A 26,194-nucleotide genomic window follows, 5' to 3' on the forward strand; every position below is an offset into this window, starting at 1 on the left:
AAAACAATGCTTGAGTTTTAACATAAATTACTTACTGTAATGCTTATTTTTTTCTGTCATACATGAAATGGGTAAGAAACTAATTTATGCTCTCAAAAAATCATGTCATAGTTTATAAACTATCTGCATCTGTTTTATTTTTTATTTTAATAATCATATGTTCACAAATCTGTTCATTGTGAAATCAATTATAACAGTTAAAAAGTATGAACATTGTTACATTATGGCTTGCTGTGAAACAAGCAATACGGTATTCAATTAGTTTAAATGTATGATCTATTTAAAAAGATGGATTTATTGATAAACCTGGATATTTTGCATTTAAAACACATTCAGTTTATTAGTACTATAACAGAAATCATACCCGTTTCTTAGCTTAATTTATGTATGTCTGACAAATATACATTGCATTGAGTTTATTAAATAGTTTGTGTTAAAACGGTATAATCCAAATATACAAAAGTTAAATGTAGCCCTGAATATTGGTTAGTGTAGCAGCTTCCAAAGCACAACATATGCTGGTCCTTCAGCAGGTGAACTGCACAATGTACCAGCTTCCCTTCGGTGTTTACATAATTTTTCAGTAAAATGTAATAGCACAAAGTGAGAAAACGATCAAACTTACCCCATCTGGTCCCTCTCCGCTGTTATTCTCGCAGGAAAGACGGATTAGCTCGCGTGCCCTCTGGTCCTCTCCATCCGTGTAGGCCTCTTGGATGTTCTTCAGAGTGGGCGACTGACTCAAGGGAGTGCTGCCAACCGTTGACTGCTTGGCTCCCATCCCCGGAACGCCTGCGATTGGGGCATAGCCACCACAAACAAACAATATCCTCAGTAAAAGAGAAGGAATCTTAGCACACGCTCATGCTAAAGCAAAGATGACGCGATGGGAAATGAGCCCCAGATACAGAAGGAGAGGGAGCAGCCGGGAATCAGGTCAGCCTCATAAAGAATTCACATGCCTTTCCCCCCGGACTGCTGAGGGTGTATTTGCGGAGATATGTTTTTCCCACATTCACCTTTGATGTAAAGAGCACCTACTCCGGGCGAGAGAAGATAAGGAGCTACTGAATAGATAGTGATGCTCATGAGTACATATGCATATTACATGCGTGCAAACAAAATTAACCACTGCAGATCCAAACATATCTATTAGCAAACAACAAAAGCAACAATTTGGACACAAGACAAACTTAGTCAAAAAGCCATGCATGTTGGTTGTTTGCATTAAATATTTTTGGAAAGTTAAATGCTCTGTGGTGTAACAAGCTAAAAACTATCTAAAGCTATTTTAATTAAATGGAATTTTGATAATTCTTTTGTAATTATAATGCATGCAGGTTTGTCACCTTTAATTATTAGTTAAATTAAATATTTTTACTTCGAAAAATGTATTCATCACACTGCAAGACCATTTAAAATTGATAGATAGTATGATAGATAGACATAGAGTTAGAGAGACAGATAGATAGATAGATAGATAGATAGATAGATAGATAGATAGATAGATAGATAGATAGATAGATAGATAGATAGATAGATAGATAGATAGATAGATAGATAGATAGATAGATAGATAGATAGATAGATAGATAGAACAGACAGGACAACCAACCAAACAAACTCTTGACAAACAGAACAACCGAACACAGACAGACAGATCAACAGACAGAACGACAGACAGTGATAGATAGAACAGACAGGACAGCCAACCAAACAAACTCTTGACAAACAGAACGACCGAACACAGACAGACAGATCGACAGACAGAACGACAGACAGTGATAGATTGAACAGACAGGACAGCCAACCAAACAAACTCTTGACAAACAGAACGACCGAACACAGACAGACAGACAGAACGACAGACAGTGATAGATAGATAGAGCGACAGACAGTGATAGATAGATAGAGCGACAGACAGGACAGCCGACCAAAGAAACTTGACAAACAGAGCGATCGAACACAGACAGACAGACAGAATGACAGACAGTGATAGACATAGATAGATAGATAGACAGACAGACAGACAGACAGACAGACAGACAGACAGACAGACAGTGATAGACATAGATAGACAGACAGACAGACAGACAGACAGACAGACAGATAGACAGATAGAGCGACAGACAGGACAGGGGACCAAACAAACTCTTGACAAACAGAACTACCGAACACAGACAGATAGACAGAACAACAGACAGTGATAGATAGATAGAGCAACAGACAGGACAGCCGACCAAACAAACTCTTGACAAACAGAATGACCGAACACAGACAGACAGACAGAACGACAGAGTGATAGATAGATAGAGCGACAGACAGTGATAGATAGATAGAGCAACAGACAGTGATAGATAGATAGAGCAACAGACAGGAAAGCCGACCAAACAAACTCTTGACAAACAGAACGACCGAACACAGACAGACAGACAGACAGACAGACAGACAGACAGACAGACAGACAGAACGACAGACAGTGATTGATAGATGGATAGATAGAGCGACAGACAGACAGACAGACAGACAGACAGACAGACAGACAGACGGATAGATGGATAGATGGACAGATGGACAGATGGACAGATAGATAGATAGATAGATAGATAGATAGATAGATAGATAGATAGATAGATAGATAGATAGATAGATAGATAGATAGATAGATAGATAGATAGATAGATAGATAGGCAGTCAGACTTATTTTGAAGGAAACTACACCTTTAATAATCTATTTTATTATTCAAAGGGTACGCCATGAGATGGATTTGCTCTAGGTATATCAGTGGCCAGACTACAGTAAACGGGAGTTTTATGATATCAATCCAAGAGGGCAGTGAAGGTCAAATCAGTCACTCCCTCCTATTATTCACATTACTCCATCGAGCCCTTTAACATTTATCTGGCAAATGTGGCCATCGGCAGATGCTGCTCCATTAACATCAGGTCTGCTTTGATGTAAAGAAGCCGGACCTGCGGGTAAGTGCCGGTATGGCTGTGTGCTTTAATAGAAGAGACTCATATGAATAATTGAAAACATTTTTTCTGATGAGAGGCTGGAGAAAGCCTGAGGGAGGGTAACCATTAGAACAAATCCAGCCTGCATCAATACAGTCTCAGCTCACTTCCAGCCCAGACCAAATCAACCTGGTGGAGAAACAAAAGCTTTTTCAACCTAAACAGATTTTAAGGAATTTAAGATACTCCTTATGTAAAGGAAAGATGCATCTCCAAATTCACTTGTGTCACCTCAAATCAATGACTGTAAATGAAAATGAACAACTTGTTTCACATCACATATCCTCACACAAAAACACATCACAAAGTGGACAAAGTGGAAGAACTGTAGACTAAGAAAACACTTATATTTCAATACAGATAAATATTAATACATTTTTGTGGAAGTTTAATTTTTTTATTTTGTGTGGAATATTTCTTTTAATATTTAGATTTATTATTATTTTAATTACGACAGAGATAAATAGATAAAGACAGACAGATAGACAGACAGACAGACAGACAGACAGACAGACAGACAGACAGACAGACAGACAGACAGACAGACAGACAGACAGATAGATAGATAGATAGATAGATAGATAGATAGATAGATAGATAGATAGATAGATAGATAGATAGATAGATAGATAGATAGATAGATAGATAAAAACCAAGATCCTGACGTTCTGTGGTCATTAAAAATAATCCCACAGCACTTGTCGTAAGAGTAAAGGTGAAACCACAGTGTCCTGGCCCCGTTCCCTCCATTGGCCTTTATCAGTCATGGCCCCCTAATAATCCCTAACAAAGTGGATGCTGCACACTGGTGGTGGTTGAAGAGAAACCACTGACATGATTGTAAAGCACTTTGGGTGTACGGCAGTACATACGAATTGCGCTACATAAAATACCTAATTTAGTCAAAATATTTTTTATAAAATCTGAACTTTATCTAAAATCTTTGTCTGTGTGAAAAAAATCTACACATAATTTACCACTTTAATTACAAAATATGAATCTTCAAAACATGTTCACGAGACCATTACAATATATATGCGTGTTGTGTTGATGCAAGAGCCGACGTTGTTGTGTAAGCGGACGTTGGAGATTAATATTTTGTGAATAAAGTGGCAAAATATGTTGCAAAGCACTCACCACTTCATAAAACTCTGGAGTCACATGGATTACGCTAGTGATTGTCTTTACTACATTTTTGGAGGCTTGAAAGTGTTAGTTGAGTAGGCTGTCAATGGAGGGACAGAAAGCTCATCGATTTCATTAAAAAATATCTTCCTTTGTGTTCCTAAAGCCGGCCTCACACTACAGGAGTTTAAGGCCGTTTTTCCCCTACAGAGAAAAAATCTTGTCGAGGACCTCGGTCGGTTTCCGATGTTCAGCAAAGATTATCTGGTAATGTGAGGCGTTTATAGATCGAATCTTGAACCTCCCGATCTGCTTTCACACAAATCAGCAAAGCCCTGATCATATCAAAAATATTTGATATTTAAGATTTTAAAATCGGGATGATTACATCAGTTCTTTCACAATAGCCAATGAGAGAAGTGAACGAGAGCAATTTTGTAATTGCGACCGAAAGCTGCTGCGTACGGGTCCATTGAACTTTTCAAAAACATGACGCAACCATACAGACAAAGAGAAGAGCTGAGGAGAAATCCCCTTGGTTTTGAATGCCTTGTTGAGCATAGAAAGCTAATAGCAAAATGTAAACATTACCTGTTGAGACATTACGATCTGTTACGTACACGTTTACATCCCCTTCCCCATAAGATCACGTGAGGTGCTCGTCCTGGCATGATAATAACAATATCTAATAGTGTGCGATTCGCAAAAATGTTAAGATCTTGTAGTGTGTGCGTGTTTGAGATTTGAAAGGGAAAAAAATCTGTTACGATTCTCATTATGTGAGTGATACCACCAGATTTCATTATCCGTTAGGATTTAAAAACTCCTCTAGTCTGAGCCCTTCTTAAGATGAACGAAAGTCTTGCAGGTTTGGAACGAGATGAGGCCGAGTGATTTATGATAGAATTTACTTTTTTGGGTGAACTATCCCTTTAAATATCCATTACTATATAAATTAAATGTGCTAACACTTACTCAACATCAGCTGATTAGATCAAAGTCCTCTAAATGTTACATTTTAATCACTTTCTGGATAATTACATCACCTCTTCATCCCCTTAAACTATAGAAAATATTTAAAGCTTGCTGCCGCTAAGTTTAAGACTACCAGCTTCTACTAAGACAAGCACAATTTATTATAACCATTCAAACCAATATGATAAACCAGACAAAGAAAAGAAAGTCTGAGTATGATAAGAGAGACAACAACAAAAAAAGACTGTTCTTGTTAAAATACAATCTCTAAGAGAATTCGATGACTGAATATGAAAGTATAAAGTTAAAGAGTCAATGAAAGGTTCACCACACTATCACTTCTTAAACCCAATTCCCACTATGAACACAGACCTGAAACGCTTTGAAAAAAACCCAAGACATCCACAATGCAAATACGCCGAGCGCTCTGTCAGCTCCACATACCTTATCATTCTGCACGTATCTATCCAGCAATTATCTCATTACTGTCCGTCAGATATCCACAAGCTTGATGTACGTCCAGTACCTGTGAGCTTAAAGCTGACTCTGTGCCTATAGAGCAGAAAGATGCTTCACAGAACAAGACTCCGGTCTCCTCCCTCTGTGCCGTCTTTAATGGCAAGGTTATCTTACACTGCAAACACATTAAAGAGTGAAACCCAACCCTCCCTGGCCTGCTGCTGTGTCTCTGTCCCTCCCAAGAGGACCTCAGATTGCATTTGCAGCTAGCTCAAGCCGCGGTAAGCCAGATTAGCACACTGGCCTCTTTCTGCTGCATGTGTTACTGTCACACAGGACCAGCGCTGCTCAGACGACACACTCAATCACACACAGATACGTGACGGGACTCAGCCATGAGCCACGCCGCTCTAACACACACCGATGGATGCACTGGAAGTCACTGTTGCTAATGGCAACAGTGTTGCTGATGCTGAGCCGGCGGGAAAAAGGAAACCCAACACCTACGTACGGCATGAGATTTCACCTCTGGGGGAATATTGACTGTTTTTCGCGGGATGCTTGCTTCATCTGTTTTCCTACAAAATGCAACGTAGTGAAACCCAGAAATGATATACAGAGCCTGCGATGGTATTCATACCTCTTCACATTTTGTTATGTGGCTGCCTTATGTTAAACTACTTTAAATTACTTTTTTCACATTAATCTACAATCCATACACCATAACAACAAAGCAAAAAAAAAAACAAATTTTCAAAATGTATTAATAATAAATAAAACAACTTATTACATTGTATTCTTTCCGTTTCGCTTGATGTTACTACACTTTAAAATAAATCTGTGGCAAATTTAATTGAATGGGTAATGATTTGGAAAGGCGCATGCCTCTCAATAAAATGTCTAACACCTGAAAATGAATATCAGAGCAAAAAGCTGTTTGGCTAAGAAACCAAAATGAATAAAAATAAAAATATGCAAAATATATATGATCAATTATAAATAAATTATATATTAGGATATTTACGTATTTATGGTGAATATGAAACATAGTCAATAGTCAAAACAGAGTTCCATAATTGCCTTAGTATGTAGTATTTATTCTTTATTAAGACTATTTTCCACATTCACCATGAATAAATATCCTTAATTAATACACTTAATTTATCATTGCGTCATCAGAGAAAAGATGCTGCTGCAAGAGGAAAGGGTTATATACATATTAGACAGTATCTAGATTTGAATGGAGAGTGAGAGTTGAACGCAATACTGTATGTCGCAAATCAAATGCAATCATACGGCCAAATGGCACTTTGCAACTTGAGTATATGTGAGAGGAAATTATGTGCACTGTTACAAACGCCTATCTGAAGAACGGCTTAGTTTCAGTTCATAATTTGACATGCGGTCAAAAGAACTGCCCATAGAGCTCAGTGAAAGGATTGTATCAAGAGACTGTATATGCTGTATTGAAGCTTCATGGAGGCATGTAGCCTCCTTAATCCTTAATGGAAGATGTTTAGAACCTTGGTTAGAGTGGTGACCAAGAAGCTAATGGTCACTCTAGTTGAGCTCCTGGATTATATATGGAGATGGGAAAAACTTACACAAGGACAAACATCACTACAACACTCCACTGAACTGGGCTTTATGGAAAAATGTCCAGACGCAAGCTTCTCCACAGAAGACACATTAAAGCCGCGTTTCCACCGCAGGAACTTTACCCAGGAACCAGGAACTTTGGGGTGGTACTCGGTGTGTTTTGACCGCAGGAACCAGGGTCTAAATGAAGTTCTGGGTAAATATTTCCCCCTCCAAACGGCCCTGCTCGCGAGGTAGTACTTTTTCAAAGTTCAGGAACTTTCGAGGGCGGGACTTGGACGATGAACATGCTGATTGGTTGAGCTCACACAGCATTTTATTTCAACCGGTATTTTTAAAAGTCTTTTGCGAGGTTCGTTCTGCGTTCAGTAAATATCAGTCTTGCTCCCTTTCTGATGGCGCGCGTTCGTCTCAGCCATCTCACGTTCAATGTCCGTAATAGCTGATAATGATATACATTGTCATTTTAAATCTAGCTTTACAAGCTTTTTGAATATGCTGCTCTTTTCTGCCGTTGTTAATTACCTCTTTAGTAAACCTATACATAACCAGCAAAAGCAGCACAGCTTGAATCTCTTCCATACTCGTTATACATTTTTTTACAGTCTATTTTTCACCATGTAAACGACCTGACCGATTACTTTTAAGTGTGCATCCTTACATGACGTGTTCCTGGTACAAATTGTTCCAGGTATACAATTTTGGTGAAAACGGGGCTTAAGGTCCACTTGGAAATTTCAAAAAACAAAAGCACCTAAAGGACTCTCTCAGACTTTGAGAAACAAGATTCTCTAGTTTGATGGACCTCAGTTCCAACTGTCATGTATAGAGGAAACCAGGTACTGATCACAAAACATGTAAAAAAAACCAAAACTAATAAAAATAAAAATATGCACAATATATATGATAAATTATAAATAAATTATATATAAGGATATTTACGTATTTATGGTTAATCTGAAAAATAGTCAATAGTCAAAACAGAGTGCCATAATTGCCTTAGTATGTAGTATTAATTCTTTATTAAGACTATTTTCCACATTCACCATAAATAAATATCCTAATATACAATTTATTTATCATTAATTTATCATTGCGTCATCAGAGAAAAGATGTTGCTGCAAGAGGGAAGGGTTATATAATATACATATTATACAGTATCTAGATTTGAATGGAGAGTTGAACGCAAATACTGTATGTCGCAAAAGCATACGCCCAAATGGCACATTGCAACTTGAGTATATATGAGTGGAAATGATGTGCACTGTTACAAACACCTATCTGAAGAACGGCTTAGTTTCAGTTCATATTTCTATATATACTTTTCAGACTGTGAAGTTCCTCGAACCAGAACTGCACTACAGATGTTGTATCAGGTTTCAGAGGGGTGAAATTTACAATTAAAAAGGAACAAATCTTTTAGAATATGCGTTGCTTCTTACATGGTACACAAGGCTGAATTTATATCACTCTATATTAAACTCTCACAATAAACACAAACTCTCACATACTAAAACTCTCAGAGGAAAATATTACCCTTCATAGTGCTATATAAAAAATGGAATGAATCAACTAACTGCCAGCATTGCTACCATTGTTGTAAAACAATGAGGAAGTTTATCTGACGAACTGGAAGCCATGTTAGGGTGTACTCACACTAGTCAGTTTGAACCGTGCCCGAGTGCGTTTGACCACCAAAGCGCGGTTCGTTTGACTAGTGTGAGTGCTCCGAACCGTGCCCGGGCGCGGCTCGATTAGCCGGCCCTGGCCCGCTTGGAAGAGGTGGGCCAGAGCACGGTTCAGTTGGACTCGGGCGCGGTTCACATGCAATGGGAGCGCTAACCGTGCTGGAGTCCGTAATCAAAGCTGCAAAGTCCTTGCTGCACTTCAGCTGGTACCTTGCAAACCTCCTCATTCGAGCAGCACGATTACGTGAAAATTTTCGCGCTACTAAGGCGACACATCTGTTTAACAACAGGCTGTGAGAGGGCTGTGGACCACTGTGGATCAAACGACACAAAATTATCCACAAAGCAGCAATGGACTCAGAGAGTTGTTCAGAGAGCGCCGCTCTTCCCGTTTATCCCGAAACCGTCGCACCATAATGACGTAAGCGTGCTCCGGCACGAATGCTGAAACCCAAAACCGTCGCACCATAATGACGTAAGCGCGCTCCGGCACGAATGCTGAAACCCTATGTGAGTGCAGGCCAGAGGGGGAGTGGGGAGGGGGGACAATCGTACTCTGGCCCGGTTCATGGCAACCGTGCCTAGTGTGAGTACACCCTTAATCTTGGACTAAATCGGCCACCGTAGGAGTTAAAACGAAATCGGAATTGAGAGGAACAGAAACTAATATTCACTGGATGGTCATATACCTTTACACCGCTAGATGGGGGAAAATATCACACAGTGTAGCTTTAAAGTGATGTTCTGGAGATCTTCAAAATATAATATTGTTTTGCAAGTAGATCAATAGACAGGGTCTAAAATGGACACTCACCAACTGCCAATGGGCAAATTTCCAGGGAAAAACAACAAATGAATAAATAAATGAATAAATAATGATTAAAGAAAGCAATTTATAATAATTTTTAAATAAAATTTAATATTTATTAATTAAACATATTATATATATATATATATATATATATATATATATATATATATATATATATATATATATATGTTTAATTAATAAATATTAAATTTTATTTATCTTATTTTTTTTATTTTATTTTATTTTATTTATATAAATCAATGTAATATTTTATAATAGTAATTTAAAAAATAATTTATATAATTTGTTAATTATTTTAAAAATAATACACAAACAAATAAACTTACAAACAACTGTGTGAGTTTTGATACATTTTGGACCCTGTTGAATGTGGAAAGGTTTCTTACCAGCTTGTCCCTCCATGCCGCTCGTGTTGCCGCCTGGATCTGCAGTCGCTCTGACGTTCCAGTACGATGACATATTTCACGCTAAAAGCTGCTGTTTCATTTAAAGGATGTCATCATTAACTGAAGATATGTGAAATGCCCCTTGAGGAACAGATTGGGAGACTTCCATCCATTTGCTTGTCTTAAAAACAAAATAAGAGATACTTTAAAGTTAAACTCATAGACAAGTGAAAAGGAATAAGTCAACATCATGTAGACTGCAAAAGAATATATATATAATTTTAGAATATTCACTGCATTGTTTCATTAAAGATAAACAATAATAGCAGCAAGAAAAATATAAACAACAAATAAACCAAATTACGTTTTAAAACACATTACTGGTGTTATTCATTGGTGCTGGTTGTTTAAAAGCAAAACGTTGTCTTTATGTGCCTTTACTTTTTAAGTTCAATTGTGTTTCTTTTGGAAATAGGTCTAATTATGAAAGCAAAGTGGAGTTTTACAATGATTTGAATATTAAAAAATACAGAAAGGGAACAATACCAGTGGCATCTGGCACATTCTCATTTAGTTCCTTGAGCATACGACACTGCCATCTTTTTATAGAAGTCCAAACTAAAGGAAGTCTGCTGGTGTCTTGCTTTCGATTGTAAGAGCTAGACGTCAGCTGATTCATATAGGCTACCAAGTGTCCATTTAAACAATGATTCTAGAAGTCTACAATCCACCACAAGGAACAGATGTATCTAGCAGAACCCTTTTCAGAGCTGTAGCGTAGTGCCAGCTAAAGACGTGACTCATTTTTCCTTGGCTTGAGGTCATTGGTCATTTGGTTACAAACAAAACAAGCTTTCTTTAGCGAGTTACAGTAGGCTACATTGAATTCTAATGAGTGACCTCTGCAATGCTGGTACGGCCAGACACATTTTGACATTTTGCAATTAAATGTTTTTGAGAGTCCCATGCTATATAATGTAATGTCCAGCACTGTAAAATACCATGGTAAACATTATCCAAGTACCATGAAACTGTCAAATGTTCCATCACCAATGATCCATGGTACCAGTACTTTATTGGCTAAGTGTATACCCAAATATTAACATTTACAACTTCTATTTAACCAAGTAGACCAGGGCTAGTTGTCACACTTACTCCAGTGATTACTTTCCAGGTATATTTATAAACGTAGGATTTTGTATGGACACAAACGTTCAAGACTCGATTACAAAAATATTTAAGCTACATAATGTATTAAATATTTCCATTGTTAGTAGTCAGGAAAACACATTTAGCCTTCATACTTAAAAATATTATTGATCTGACACTGTTGCATGAGAACTGTGCGGGACGATGACATCATTGTTTTTCCTGCAGAACTGATTTACAGATGAAATGAACTAATTTAATTATTTATGATCAACTGAACTGAATCAAAACTGAACTGACTTTGGCTGAACAATGACACTATTTTTTTTTTTTTTTTGCAATGCAGTGTTTGCATCTTTATTTTCCTGTTTTCACTTGTAAAGTTGCTTTAAACAATCTGTATTGTGACTTGACAATTGAATGTACGTGGCCCACAACAGTACGTATCACAAAAATATTGTCTCAGTGCAATGAAAATAGTGTTTTTACCCCACTTTAAACATTAAAACAATCAAACGATTCATGAAATGCATTACATTTAACACGTTTTGAAACTAACCAGACAACTCGCTATTATAAGCAAACAAACACACGTCAAACCACAGATCTGCTTATAGCCTAACTTGCTCCGAACTCCCCAGTTTGTTGAATGAATGTTACAGCTTACATTTATATCCCACATACTAACGTACAGCACAACAACCTCACCTGTACAGCAAACGCTCCGCGGCGCGCTAAATCTGTAACTGCACGCGCACGACGCATGGATTATTATTGCAAGCCTTCCAAACCAAACCAAACCAAACTAGACTGTGTTGTGTCGCGACCAGTGTAGAAGAGGAATACATGTGTGTAGTCAACATTATACGATAGTTTAGTGTACTTACCAAACTCTTGAATGCGTGACATATCCCGTAAAACCGCGGAATACGGCTCCTCAGATGCTTTCGGTTTGGATCAGTTTTCGTGGACGTTCACCGATCAAACCAGATTTCTACTTCCTGATCTGAGGGACAATCTTTCCTGAGGAGTTGAGAGAGCGAGTCCGCTGCTCATTACGCGCGCGCGCACACACACACACACACACACACACACACACACAAACAAACCTGCTGGGGACTTTCCATAGAGTTCTATTGTTTGAGCCAATTATATTTCTGTATAGTAAACATAAAAAAAAATAAAAAACTATCTGCATTTTTACATTTCCAACAAGACATTAAACATGTCACATGTTTAAACTATTTTCCTTGTTTTTCCACAGAAACCTTTACGTGATTATTGGCGAAACATGGCTCATATTTCATTCACTTTCCACCATGTTTCACTGAGGACTTTTTAAGAAGTAGCTATCAAACATTAAGCCTGACAAGCCAGACCCACATCAAGATGTTTGGGGGGCAGATTAGATTTGCTGCCGCTAGGGTGCGTCTAGATTTCTAGGCTAATCAAACATAGCATATATCGAATAACTATTTTGAAATGTTTTACCATTTTGTCTTCTTTTTCCGTATGCAGAATTGTATTGGTTTTATTTGAGGTTTTATGTAAATCTACATGTATTCAAATACAGATTTTATTTTTGGAATACTATATAGATAGGCTATATTACCTGACAGGTAGTGTCTCTGAGACAGATTTAACCGGTTACAGAATCAACAGCAATCATTAGGCTATACATTGATTGTCATAATAACAGTACACATTCCAGGTCTTTAAATAATTGTAAAGGACACTGGAGGGTCAAACAAGGTTGAGCCACATATCTCAACCAGATCTTATAAAAACTGTATGCAAATCCACAAGTTGCAAATGTCATCCCTTTACATAGGAAGAGATTGAGTTACCCTTAAATGTTTGTGCCACTAAACAAACCAAATATGGTATCTGGATAGCTCTTTAAAAAATTCCATGCAAGTACTTTCTGTGAGTATATTTCGAACACTACAGCAGATCAAAATTACAATAAATCATTACTACATATGACTTTTTATTTATTGATTCAGATTCTTTTTTTTTAATCAATAGCTATTTAATAAGTCAAAGTAAACAATATAGTTTAAACAGTTACATCAATTCACCATTCGTCATATGATGTGTATGTACATTTACAAAATGAAATCACCTTTAAAGCTAATTATACATTAACACATGCAGGCACACTGTCCATATACAGTGCAGAAAGATATTTCATTTGCAGAAAGATATTTCAGATATTTCATCATCAATTTGCATTCAGTATCACAAAGTGAATGTAATAACAGAAATTATTTATAGAAGCAAATTGCGGGACCATTTGGGAATTTTAATCAAAAAATATATATTTTTACATAGAAAAGACTATATGGTAACATTTTGTTTTTAGCTGCCATGCCATAGTTTTGATAAAATATTGTGGTATTGATTTTTATGTAAACATCATTATTAGAACCTTTAATCAAGATAACTTCTCTTGCAGCAACATCTCTTTTCTGATGATGTGTTTAGTGGCACGAGGGCGGGGCAACCTGTCACTCATATGAGATCAACCAATAGCAAACCACAAAAATCTATATGTCAATCAATGGACAAAATCAAGTATCACCCTACATTTTTTTTTCAGTTTGAGAAGCTGTTTCATTTGTTAACAATCGTGAAGAAAAGCTCCTTGTCGACTTTAAGACCGTTTAGTCAAGAAAACCTGTATTTATTTAGCACTTTATACAATACAGATTGTTTCAAAGCAGCTTTCGGCTGTTTTTCAGCTGAAATCAGTTTACTGTTGATTCAGTTCCGTTGTAAAGATCATCAATTATTAAATTCATTCGTTTCATCTGTAAAGCAGTTTTGCAAAAATGATGTCATCGTCCAGCTCTGTTCAGTTCTTATACAAGTGTCAACAGTCAGAACAATAATATGCTGAATGTTAAGCAGAATTGAATCTCCTAATCAAAAGAAGCAAAGCCTGTGTGTATGTGTTCAGCAAGGCAATCAAGCAACAATGGTTTGCATGTGAATCTATTACAATAAAACATATGCACTTAACTTGGATATATATTTCTTATATTTGTAAATATTGAGAGACGATGGATGACTTCGCTTGATTTTAAAACATCCAAATTAAATAAAAAAATAAACAAAAACAGAAACTTTCTTTTAAATCTGTACAGCACATCTACATCACATAAACAGAATAGAAAAAGAGCTGAAATGAGAGCAATGGTTAAAGCCAGAGTTTCTTCATCCGTAGACTGACAGATGCTGTTATGAACAGATAGATGGTGGAGCCTCAGATCACAGTTTGAGCTGCTCGCTGAGTCTAATAGTGATGGCTTTGACCTCGGTGTACTCGGCCAGTGCATACTCACCCCTGCACACACACATTTGAAGGAAAAGTACATGCATAATCCAAATCGACAGACAACTTGAAAAGGCTCATATCATGAGGCATCTTTGCATGTGCAAAGAAAGAGTTTACTGGAGTCTTAAAGGGATAGTTCACCCAAAAATGAAAATGTGATGTTTATCTGCTGAACCCCAGTGCATCCAATATATAGGAGTGTTTGTTTCTTCAGTAGAACACAAATTAAGATTTTTAACTCCAACCGTTGCTGTGTGCCAGTCATATAATCATGTGAATGGGTAACGTTCTATGAGAGCAAAAAAAAAAAAAAACATGCTAAGACATCCTGCACATTGATATCTTAAAGACACAAAACGATCAGTTTGTGTGAGAAATCAAGCCGTATTTATATCATTTTTTTACCTCAACGCTATATCCAACCTATTCCAGGCTAATGCACTTCACTTCCGGTAAGGTCAATCTCCACACTCTTGATATGGCGTGGAAGTGAAGCGCTTTCCAGACTGTTGGATATAGCGTTGTATTTGAGGATTTTTTTATATATATAAATACGGCTCGATTTCTCACACAAACTGATTGTTTTGTGTCTTTAAGATATCAATGTGTCATCATGAGCCACCATTCTCATGGTGAATGCAGCCTTTGTGTAGGTTGTCTCAGCATGTTTTTTTTTTTGCTCTCATAGAATGTTATTCATTCACATGATTATATGACTGGCACACAGCAACGGTTGGAGTTAAAAACCATCATTTGTGTTCATAAAATTGTCATTTTTGGGTGAACTATCCCTTTAAAGGTAGAGCAGGTAAAACAGCTTGTTTAATTCTAGGATTTGAGATTAAGGGCCCTGTTTTAACGATCTGAGCACATGGTCTGAAGTACATGGCACAGGTGCACTTAGGGCGTCCAAATTCACTTTTGCTATAGTTTAACGCCAGAAAAAACGGTTGGTGCGCCAGGCGCATAGTCCAAAATAATAATAATAATAATAATGCATTTTATTTAACAGCGCCTTTCAAAACACCCAAGGTCACTTTACAGGGAAAAACAGCAATAACAATATAAATACATAAATCAACACACTTAAAACAAACATGCATCATAGAGACAGAAAAATAAGTAGTAAATCATAAAAAAGCCTGAAAAACCCTCTCACACAAAAGGATTGTCCAAAAGGATTGTGCCTATTCTCTTAATAAATTGTGGGTGTGTGTTTGGGGCGTAACATCCAATTAACCAACCAGAGTCTCATCTCCCATTCCCTTTAAAAGCCAGTTGCACTTGCACAATGGTGGATTCCCTATTTACGTGGTGGAATTTGTAAGCGGAAAGACTGAATGGTTCATTCAGAGAGGAATCCTTTAACTTTTTATATTTAAAAAATGTTTATGTGCTGCTGCGCATCTCTGTGAGTGTAATAAGCAGAGTAAATGCTTGTTGTGCCCCTGCCTATGGACGCTTATTTCTATCGTGCCCTTTAAATAACACAAAAAAACCCTGCGTTTTAATCCAGGTTTTTATTTGTCAATGGTGCAGTCGTTTTCAGTTGCCTCATGCCCATGGCTGAAACAGGATGTAAAAATGATAACTGCGTCAGGCTGAAATTAGCAAAAAACACTTCCGTCGCACCTTGTATTGCATTGCGCCAGGTATATGATAGGGCTCTAAGAGGGTGGAAAATGGTCATGAAAAAAATCTAAAAACATTAAATAACAAGTAGAGATTAGGGAGAAAAAACTAATAATAATAAAAATGTATGTTCATATTATTGGACAGTTATTAAACAAGGTAAACACAAATAGAAGAATACTTGAAGTATGAGCACTCACAGCTCTCGGCCGTTTCCTGACATCTTGTAGCCTCCGAAAGGAGCTTGAGCATGTAACGCGTTGTAGCAGTTCACCCTGGAGAACAGAAAGAAACAAGACCTTTGAACCTCACAAGGAAAATTTCTGCTCATGTCATTTTTGTATATACAGTAGGGATGTCCAACATACACTGTAAAAATATTGTCAGTTTAACTTAAAAAAAGTAACTTAACTAATAACTTATTTTTAAAATAATGATTTACAGTGTAGGATAATTGGCTTATTCGCACTTTATTCAAACATACAGATTTTTTTGGTGAAGTGGTCAGACCAACCTCACACTCAGGTATTTATGGGTTTTAGTGAAAATGGCCAGATTGAAGGAGCTATCCTCTGCAACCAAGGAGGTTATTTTTTAAAATGGATCAATCTGGTCACCTGAATGTGGGAACCCGATACTTGGGAATCAAATAAATGATTTGATTGTTTTATATATATATATATATCAGCTATTCTGTTCTCTAGATATCGCTATCAGCCACTAAAAAACATTTTGTTCCACTGCTAGATTTTGTATTTACTTTTGTATTTGTTATTATAAAGTAAAGTTAGTGAATTTGCTTTAGTAAGTTTAAGCTTGCAAATGAACTGCAAGAGTTAAGTGTCTCTCCTACCAGACGGTTCCAGCTTCCAGGGCTGCAGACACACTCAAGGCGCGATCGATGTTACTCGTGAACACGGCTGCCGTCAGGCCGTACTGTGAGCTGTTGGCCCTGTCGATCACCTCCTCCTGCGTCTTAAACTTCATGATGCACTGAACCGGCCCGAAAATCTGCACAATACACACATCAGTTTAACACTAATGGCCATGTTATCTACAGGTCCTCAAAGGAATAGTACATGCTACTAATAATAGTTATTATTATTTACTATTTACCATTATTTACTCACTCTTATGTCATTCCAAACACGTATGCTTTAAAAACTAAAGGTGTTCTTTTCCCATTCAACAAAAGTTTATAGTGACGATGTCTTTCAAGCATCATAAAGGATTATCATAAGACTTTTTATCTACGACACTTTTATGATACTGTTATTAATACTTTTTATTTTTTATTCAGCGTGCCGTTCTGATCAGCTCAGGCTTTGTTCAGTCCTTTGTTTGTCTGGAACACATGGCTGACCCCTGGTGTTTGTGCTGTCATACCATGTGCTCTATTGTCAATTGTTACTCCGCCCCTCTTGTTACCTTGTTATATCCCTATGGCTCGCACCTGTTTTAGTTTGTTGTCACCTTTATAATCCCCTCTTGTTGTCTATTATATGCCAGATTGAATCTCTGTATTCTTAAGCTTACCTTGAAGTCTTGTCTTCCTGCCATTTATCTGAAGTTTTTGAGATTTGGTTATTTCTTTATTTTATTTTTTAGCCTTGTTTTTGCACTCCCGTCTGGTTTGTTGAGTTATTCCACTTCCTCTATTCTTTTGCTCCCCTGCCTGCTTTGGCTGCCGGACCCATTCGGCCTGTTGCATCCTTCCTGCTCCCGTTTGGATCTTCCCTACCCTCTTGCCCTAAGAGTCCAGCTCCTTCTGCCAGGTCTTTCTCCCTCCATTGGCACTCTACATTCCGAGATGCCTTCCTGTTCCTGTTCCTTCCTGTGGCCTCACTATTCCTCCATGTGTTCCTAAGTTTGTGTGTTTTTGATATTCAATAAATCACTATTATTCCCGCAACTGATTCCTCCTCTTTTAACTTGTTTATCCTGACTATATATAAATACAAACATATTTCACTTTGAAATTCATCTTTCTTTCTTTTTAATATGTACACTGCATGTATTTGATTTGATAAATTCATCCGGCCATCTGAGGACAGACACAGATCACAGGTCTATAATGCCACAATCATCCAGCAGGTGGCACTACAGGACACAAATTCTCCGGGTGATCGGATTGGATCAAATCTTGAGCATGGGTTGTTCAAAATGTGGTAAAAAAGGATTCTAATATCAGATTATGTCACAAAATCCAATCTTTGTTTTGATCTGGATCAAAAAGTCAGATTGTGTTGTTCAAAACTTCCCAGCAGAAGGGTTGATTTCAGGACCAACTTGTTAAAAGGTCAAATTACAATATTTGTAACATGTAATACATAGACACATTAATATTTTTTATTTTACTCTTAATTAGTTTACCTATTAAAGTAATAAATTAGAAGTAGACATTAGGCTACTAGACTGTCAGTACAGTAAAGTAAAAAACAAGCTTTTGGCACAATACAATAATCCTGCAAATAGATGTCCAAATCAAACAATATTTGTTTTTTAATTGTTTTTTATACAGCATTTTTACAGTCATCAGAGATGAACCAGTCGAAAGTAGCTTTTAACAACGGCGTCCCTTATTGAATTGGTTTGTTTTTGTTATAGGTCACATGGGGGTGGGGGTGGAGGGGGAGGGGTTATACAGAAACCCAAGAGGGACATGGTGATGGGAGGAAAATATGCGTATTAGTTTGTGGTCCAATTCCTGCTATTAACTAGTTGCTTTTTAGCATGCATATTACTAGGATATTGGCTGTTTATTAGTACTTATAAAGCACATATTAATGCCTTATTCTGATTGACCATATTCTACATGCTTTAATCCTGCCCAATACATAAACTAAACTACCATACTAACTATTAATAAGTAGTAATTAGGAGGTTATTGAGACAAATTTGTAGTTAATAGTTAGTTAATAAAAATGACCCTTGAACCCTTGAGTTCTTTGTGAATTAAAGGTGTCATGAACTGGGTTTAAAAAAAAATGATACTGTTGTCTGAGGTCAACTAATGACGTTCGTGTGGTTTGTACATTCAAAAACATCATAACTAATAAGTAATAGGCTATTTTCTACAGTGGTTTTGAGGCTGTCTTCTGAACACTGGGTTTTGATGGGCGTGCAGCACTGGAGACTTAGAAGTGAACGCCCACGGCTAGGATTGGATAAGATTTGCATATTTAATTGCATATTTTTCAGCTCTGTTGTCATATCTATACCCCTATCAGTTCTCATGAGGGAGGGATTGTTTTGAAAGCAGCAACTGCAAAGATTCTTTTGATCACAGGACTCGTAAACGTCTTTATCAAGCAAACACAATGATTTATTTCTCATCCACCCGTGATTGATTGGAATATTATTTCTGTATTACATGGCCCGCATGATCGGTCAATATAAGCGCGAACACACACACACACACACACACACACACACACACACACACACACACACACACACACACACACGCGCGCGAGCGCACACAAACACACACACACATGCGCAACCAGGTCAAGAAAGAATTTCTGCCAACAGGCGTATATGTTTTAGTCGCCCATCTGGAAAACACAGCCCCCGGACTACTATAACTACATAAAAAAGACATTTTACTCACATAAGCTTGTCCTGTCGGATCCAATATAGAAGGCACAACATTGTGTCTGCAAATCCAGCACTTGAGACTTGTTTACAAATGATTCCGCAATGAAATGAAGCGAACACGTGTATACAGTCTTCCCCACGTGAGCTGGAACTTCATTAAAAATAAATGAAGTATCACACATTCCTAATATTATGATCCAAATGAAGCTTATGCAGCGACTGTGTTCTTCCAAAATATCTTGCTATCTTCTTCCAAATTGTTATTGCTGCTTGCTAGTGATCCGAACAGCTCCATGAGTTGGTGGGCGGGGCTACTGGATTAGACGTGCTGTATAGGCGGTGTTTCATCGCGTGATGGCGTAAGGATGAAGCAGAGGATCGTTTTCTGATCCTGGTGCTATAAAAGCTTTTCTTTGACTAACAAGGAAGTTTTCAGCTCTGAAACTTACAGGATATTCTTATATTACTATTAACTTGTATATATCAAAAGCTCAAGGGAAAGTTGATTTCTCAATTCATCACCTCTTTAACACAAAGTTTCTTTCAGGAGTGCAAAACTTTTCCCCATCACCATGTCCTTTTAGTGTCTCTGTAGGTGTCTGATCGTTAAAATAAAAACAACAAAATTGGAAGGAAATGTTTGTTTGCCGTTTTATTTCCCTTTAAATAAAACACTTAAAGTGAACCCACATCGACTCTTCTACCTGTCGCCCGTTACATGTCGCAGCCTACGTGAAATGTAACCCAATTTGGAGCACTGGTAATCCAGATTTGTAAATAAAAGTAAATAAAAGTCAGTATCTAGAGCAGCGTGATCCAATCCTATTTTGCTTTAAAAAACTGGCACAAAAGTAAACTAGATTACCTGATCCTGGATAGCAAAACATAATTCTAATCTAGATTAATCTGTTTGAACTGGGCCCTTAGTTCAAAATTAATATTTAGTTGGTCATGAAATTCCAGGTCCTTTACATGCAAGCTGCGAGCAATCACAGGAGCATCGATGCATACCTCTTCTTTGGCGATACGCATGTGGTCTTTGATATCAGAGAAGATGGTTGGATGGATGAACAGACCCCTGTCTTCCACTGCGCAGCCGCCGCACTCCAGCTTCGCCCCGTCCCTCTTCCCACTGTCCACCAGCGCCAGGATTTTATCAAACTGATGCTGGTCAATCTGACAGAAGAGCAGAAATACATACAGAGCCTGCATACAAGAAGAAAAACCTTCAAGTTAAGGAGTTAACTGAGTGATCACCTGCGGCCCGTGCGAGGTTTGCGGTTCCATAGGATCTCCGATGACTATATTCTTGGCTCTTTCCACACTGAGACGCACAAACTCATCATAAACCTGCTCTTCCACGTACACGCGTGACGCAGCCGTGCACGCCTGGCCCTGGTTGAAGAACGCGCCCTTCTGCGTCTCCTCCACCGCCAACTGCACTGTACACACACACACACACACTCATCAGTGCGTACTTTATAATTTAACCTTTCCCAGTGTTATTTTCCCATGCCCTTATGCTTTGTTTCTTTCCGCAAATCTGCAGTGCATTACATAACAGTTTCATACCCGTGCCAGCGCTCATGCTTTGATTCATTTATGAACTTGATAACATAATGCATTATATCATTGCACTCTTTCTGGAGTTTAATGAGCTGTGCATTGGCATAAATCTGGGTTTGTGTGCAGATGTGAACATACATAATAATAGAGCAGCGAAGAGTTCACAGCTGCACGGGTGGTCTGCAGTATTGCAAAATAGCTGGTGCTGAATAAACTCCAGCCAAAAAAGCCCATCAGAAATATAACCGTACCACAATCAAATGCACTTCAATGAATTTGAATCATACTGTACATTGGCCCAATATGTAGTTGGCAACTTAACCCCATAAATCTATCATATTTGATCCGTAAGGCGTCTAAATCATCAACATGATCAAAACTTTCCTGGAAAAAAACAGCGGTACATAATCTAACACATGCCTTCTGTATTCTGATTGATAGTTCACCCTTTTTTAGCAAGTAAAAAGACTTTTAGCATAACTGTAACAATGTCGACCTTCTAATTATTTTATAAAATACAAGTAAGAATAACTTTTATATAGTTTTTTTAACTATATATATTGTCATATATTGTCAATTATGTTGTCATTTTTCAAGATGAACACTTACTGGACAGAAGCAGGTTTACTGGATTATCCATGCATCATTTTTTTTTTTGTTGAAAAATCATGCTAAAATATGCATATCAAATATTATCCATCAAGCTTTTGAGGAACATTCATTTCTAAATCATCACTGTATTGCATTGCATGATATGTTTTGACCCTATTTTGGGTTTTGATCAAAAACCTAAGCATTTAAACATCAACTTAAAGGGGTTAGTTCACCCAAAAATGAAAATTAGCCCATGATTTCTCACCATCAAACCATAGTTGTATACGATAATCTTCTTTTAGACAAATACAATCGGAGTTATATAAAAAAATGTCCAAAGCTTTATAATGGCAGCCCAAAATTGATTGGGGGGTGGGGGGAAAGATGGGGTTAATAAAGGCCTTTATGAATGTGTAAGAAAAATATCCATATTTAAAAGTTTATAAAGTAAAATATCTAGCTTTCGCCAGACTGTCTTCCATATTCAACTTACGAGAAGTACGTAAGTGGTCTGAACTGCAAGAGGCGTTACACCCTTCATCGTATGCTGAATAAAAGTGGTCTGGCGGAAGCTAGATATTTTACTTTATAAACTTTTAAATATGGATATTTTTCTTATAAAATCGTATCATTTCAATGAACTGTTCCAGTAAAAACTACTAGCATAAAAAAATATGAATGACATTGCATTAGATATGTCAAAATACGCTTGCACAAGCTTTACTAACATCACTTTTCTTCATCATTTTTGCTCAATGTCTTTTAATCAACTGGTGTTTTGGTGATTTTAATGGATGTATAAAGATTCAGTGTAGTTAGCACATTTAACATGTTCCACAAACACATAATACTTGCAGTTTGTTTGAAAAGTGTGCGATTTTCCTTTAAAATAAATGTAGTTGGTTTTTGTTTTGTAATTGTCACATGCCTGTCCTGTCGTGTGTGCACTTGTGGGTTTTGTTATGTTGAGCATGTGCTCGTGTCCCTGTCAGTTCCCTCCCCCTTGTTATCTGATTATTGGTTAATTTGCCCCACCTGTTCTCCCTCATTATCTGCCTTGTTTGTTCCCTTTATAATCTCCTTGTGTTTGTCAGTCTGTGTTGGATCCTTGTGTAATGTCTGCGTCTTCCGTCCTCCGTCCTCCCCGTGATTCTGTTGGTTTGTTTAAGTTTATATGTTATTATTCTATTATGTGTTTTTCCCCCCCGTGGGTTTTGTTTTGAGTTTATGTTTTGTTTTTGTAAATAAATCATCTTTTTCCTGCACATGAGTCCTCGCACCATTTCCTTTGTCTGTAACGTGACAGAAGGATCCAACCATACAATGAGGACTCAGCAGAGAAGTTCTCCCTCGGTGCCAGTCCCGGGGGTCCCGAGTCCGGGAATCCCGAGTCCAGACATGGCCTGGAGGGCTGTTATGGGAGGCTTTGTGGTGGCAGTCCTGCATGCTTGGGAGAAGCACAGGGTGTCATCCACAACTCCGGTGGTCCCAGTTCCGGTGGATCGTGTTCCGGTGGTCCCAGTTCCGGTGGTCCCTGTGCCGGTGGATCGTGTTCCGGTGGTCCCTGTGCCGGTGGATCGTGTTCCGGTGGTCCCTGTGCCGGTGGACTCCGTTCCGGTGGTCCCGAGTCCGGAAACGGCCTGGAGGGCTGTGATGGGATGCTTTGTGGTGGCAGTCCTGCATGCGTGGAAGGAGCACAGGGCTTTATCCGAAGCCCCGGAGGCAGTTCCGGTGGTCCCAGTTCCGGCGGATCGTGTTCCGGTGGTCCCTGTGCCGGTGGATCGTGTTCCGGTGGTCCCTGTGCTGGTGGATCGTGTTCCGGTGGTCCCAGTTCCGGCAGATCATGTTCCGGTGGTCCCAATGCCAGCAGATCGTATTCCGGTGGTCCCAGTGCTGGTGGATACTGCTGGACTGGAGAAGTTTCCCAAACGCCCTGCCTGCGCCGCTGAGGCGTCCTGCTCTCCGTGCGCCGCTGAGGCGTCCTGCTCTCCGTGCGCCGCTGAGGCGTCCTGCTCTCCGTGCGCCGCTGAGGCGTCCTGCTCTCCGTGCGCCGCTGAGGCGTCCTGCTCTCCGTGCGCCGCTGAGGCGTCCTGCTCTCCGTGCGCCGCTGAGGCGTCCTGCTCTCCGTGCGCCGCTGAGGCGTCCTGCTCTCCGTGCGCCGCTGAGGCGTCCTGCTCTCCGTGCGCCGCTGAGGCGTCCTGCTCTCCGTGCGCCGCTGAGGCGTCCTGCTCTCCGTGCGCCGCTGAGGCGTCCTGCTCTCCGTGCGCCGCTGAGGCGTCCTGCTCTCCGTGCGCCGCTGAGGCGTCCTGCTCTCCGTGCGCCGCTGAGGCGTCCTGCTCTCCGTGCGCCGCTGAGGCGTCCTGCTCTCCGTGCGCCGCTGAGGCGTCCTGCTCTCCGTGCGCCGCTGAGGCGTCCTGCTCTCCGTGCGCCGCTGAGGCGTCCTGCTCTCCGTGCGCCGCTGAGGCGTCCTGCTCTCCGTGCGCCGCTGAGGCGTCCTGCTCTCCGTGCGCCGCTGAGGCGTCCTGCTCTCCGTGCGCCGCTGAGGCGTCCTGCTCTCCGTGCGCCGCTGAGGCGTCCTGCTCTCCGTGCGCCGCTGAGGCGTCCTGCTCTCACCGCGCCTCCCTGGCGCTCCCTGCACTGACCGCACCACCCAGGAGTCCTGCTCTCACCGCGCCTCCCTGGCGCCCTGCTCTACCCATGCCGCCCTGGCCGCCTGAACTCTGCGGGCCGCCCCGGCCACCTGAACTCGGTGGGCCTCCCGACTTCGGCGGGCTGCCCTGGTCATTCGAACTTTGTGTGCCACCATGGCCTCCTGAACTTTTTGTTTTCCTCGTTCCTCCCTTGTTTACCCCTCCCTTGTCTGTACCTTCTTTGTCTGTCCCTCCCGTGCCCCCCTGGTCTGTCCCTCCCGTGCCCCCCTGGTCTGTCCCTCCCGTGCCCCCCTGGTCTGTCCCTCCCGTGCCCCCCTGGTCTGTCCCTCCCGTGCCCCCCTGGTCTGTCCCTCCCGTGCCCCCCTGGTCTGTCCCTCCCGTCCCTAGTGGAGCGTCTGGTAGCCGCTCCTTAAGGAGGGGGTAATGTCACATGCCTGTCCTGTCGTGTGTGCACTTGTGGGTTTTGTTATGTTGAGCATGTGCTCGTGTCCCTGTCAGTTCCCTCCCCCTTGTTATCTGATTATTGGTTAATTTGCCCCACCTGTTCTCCCTCATTATCTGCCTTGTTTGTTCCCTTTATAATCTCCTTGTGTTTGTCAGTCTGTGTTGGATCCTTGTGTAATGTCTGCGTCTTCCGTCCTCCGTCCTCCCCGTGATTCTGTTGGTTTGTTTAAGTTTATATGTTATTATTCTATTATGTGTTTTTCCCCCCCGTGGGTTTTGTTTTGAGTTTATGTTTTGTTTTTGTAAATAAATCATCTTTTTCCTGCACATGAGTCCTCGCACCATTTCCTTTGTCTGTAACGTGACAGTAATGCAAAAACATTCAGACATTTTTAAGTGTCCCTTAAAGCTACACTGTGTGATATTTTCCCCCATCTAGTGGTGTAAAGGTATATGACCATCCAGTGAATAATAGTTTCTGTTCCCCTCAATTCTGATTTCGTTTTAACTCCTACGGTGGCCGATTTAGTCCAAGATTAATATGGCAATCCCTCTCTTCACATTCAACACCGTGCCATCGAGTGTTAAAACGCGAAAGGCGAAGCTTGAATTTATGGGTATGTCCCTCTTTGGCTAATGTACTTTCATGATGGAGGGGCAACATGGCGACCGGCATTCAAACTCCTCACCCGTATGTATTTTCAATGGCATATTATAAACTTACGAGAATACTTTATTACTTGAAAGAAGTAAATATACATTAATGAGCTCATATATTTTTGAAAGAGCTCAGTGTTTTTAGCTAAAAATAAAGTTACACAGTGTAGCTTTAAGTGTCTAAATACTTTCCCCTCTTTTAAATGAAGACATGTACGTCTTCATTTAGGAAAGCACTGCACACATCATTCCCATTCCCTGTTTTTCCCAGCCTTCCCAGTGCCATCATTATCGTTTCAGCAGTGAAATCTGGCAAACCACATCACTCACGGTCTGAGTCAGCAAACACAATGCAGGGGTTTTTTCCCCCCAGCTCCAGAGTCACTCTTTTCAGGTTGCTCTTGGCCGCCGCCGCTTTGATCAGCTGGCCCACCTGAACACAAAGACAGCACATGACAATAACGAGAGCGGGAAGTGCA

The 26,194-nt window shown here is 39.7% G+C and overlaps 2 protein-coding genes across 4 annotated transcripts in view; both read right to left on the minus strand.

The window, feature by feature from the left end:
* lrrk1 (leucine-rich repeat kinase 1) overlaps positions 1-12,303 on the minus strand; it is a 156,323-nt gene extending 144,020 nt beyond the window's left edge. The window contains exons 1-3 of one of the 2 annotated variants that reach the window (XM_067444785.1): positions 12,119-12,303; positions 10,083-10,263; positions 626-792 (exon numbers count right to left, since the gene is read on the minus strand). In XM_067444785.1, the coding sequence (XP_067300886.1) occupies positions 626-792; positions 10,083-10,155 (240 nt within the window). In that variant the 5' untranslated portion in view covers positions 10,156-10,263; positions 12,119-12,303. Of the gene's footprint in view, positions 1-625; positions 793-5,562; positions 6,027-10,082; positions 10,264-12,118 lie in introns of those variants that run through there. The other variant, XM_067444791.1, reaches the window with a different exon arrangement.
* A 1,220-nt stretch (positions 12,304-13,523) lies between these two features.
* The window catches only part of aldh1a3 (aldehyde dehydrogenase 1 family, member A3), a 35,710-nt gene continuing 23,039 nt past the window's right edge, over positions 13,524-26,194 (minus strand). For both annotated transcript variants that reach the window (XM_067451857.1, XM_067451849.1), the window contains 6 exons: positions 26,046-26,148; positions 21,061-21,245; positions 20,815-20,979; positions 17,057-17,214; positions 16,404-16,478; positions 13,524-14,580 (listed from right to left, as the gene is read on the minus strand). In XM_067451857.1, coding sequence (XP_067307958.1) covers positions 14,505-14,580; positions 16,404-16,478; positions 17,057-17,214; positions 20,815-20,979; positions 21,061-21,245; positions 26,046-26,148 — 762 coding nt within the window. In that variant the 3' untranslated portion in view covers positions 13,524-14,504. The remainder of the gene's footprint in view (positions 14,581-16,403; positions 16,479-17,056; positions 17,215-20,814; positions 20,980-21,060; positions 21,246-26,045; positions 26,149-26,194) is intronic.

This window comes from Pseudorasbora parva, chromosome 1 (assembly GCF_024679245.1).
Source record: "Pseudorasbora parva isolate DD20220531a chromosome 1, ASM2467924v1, whole genome shotgun sequence".
Classification (NCBI taxonomy): domain Eukaryota; kingdom Metazoa; phylum Chordata; class Actinopteri; order Cypriniformes; family Gobionidae; genus Pseudorasbora; species Pseudorasbora parva.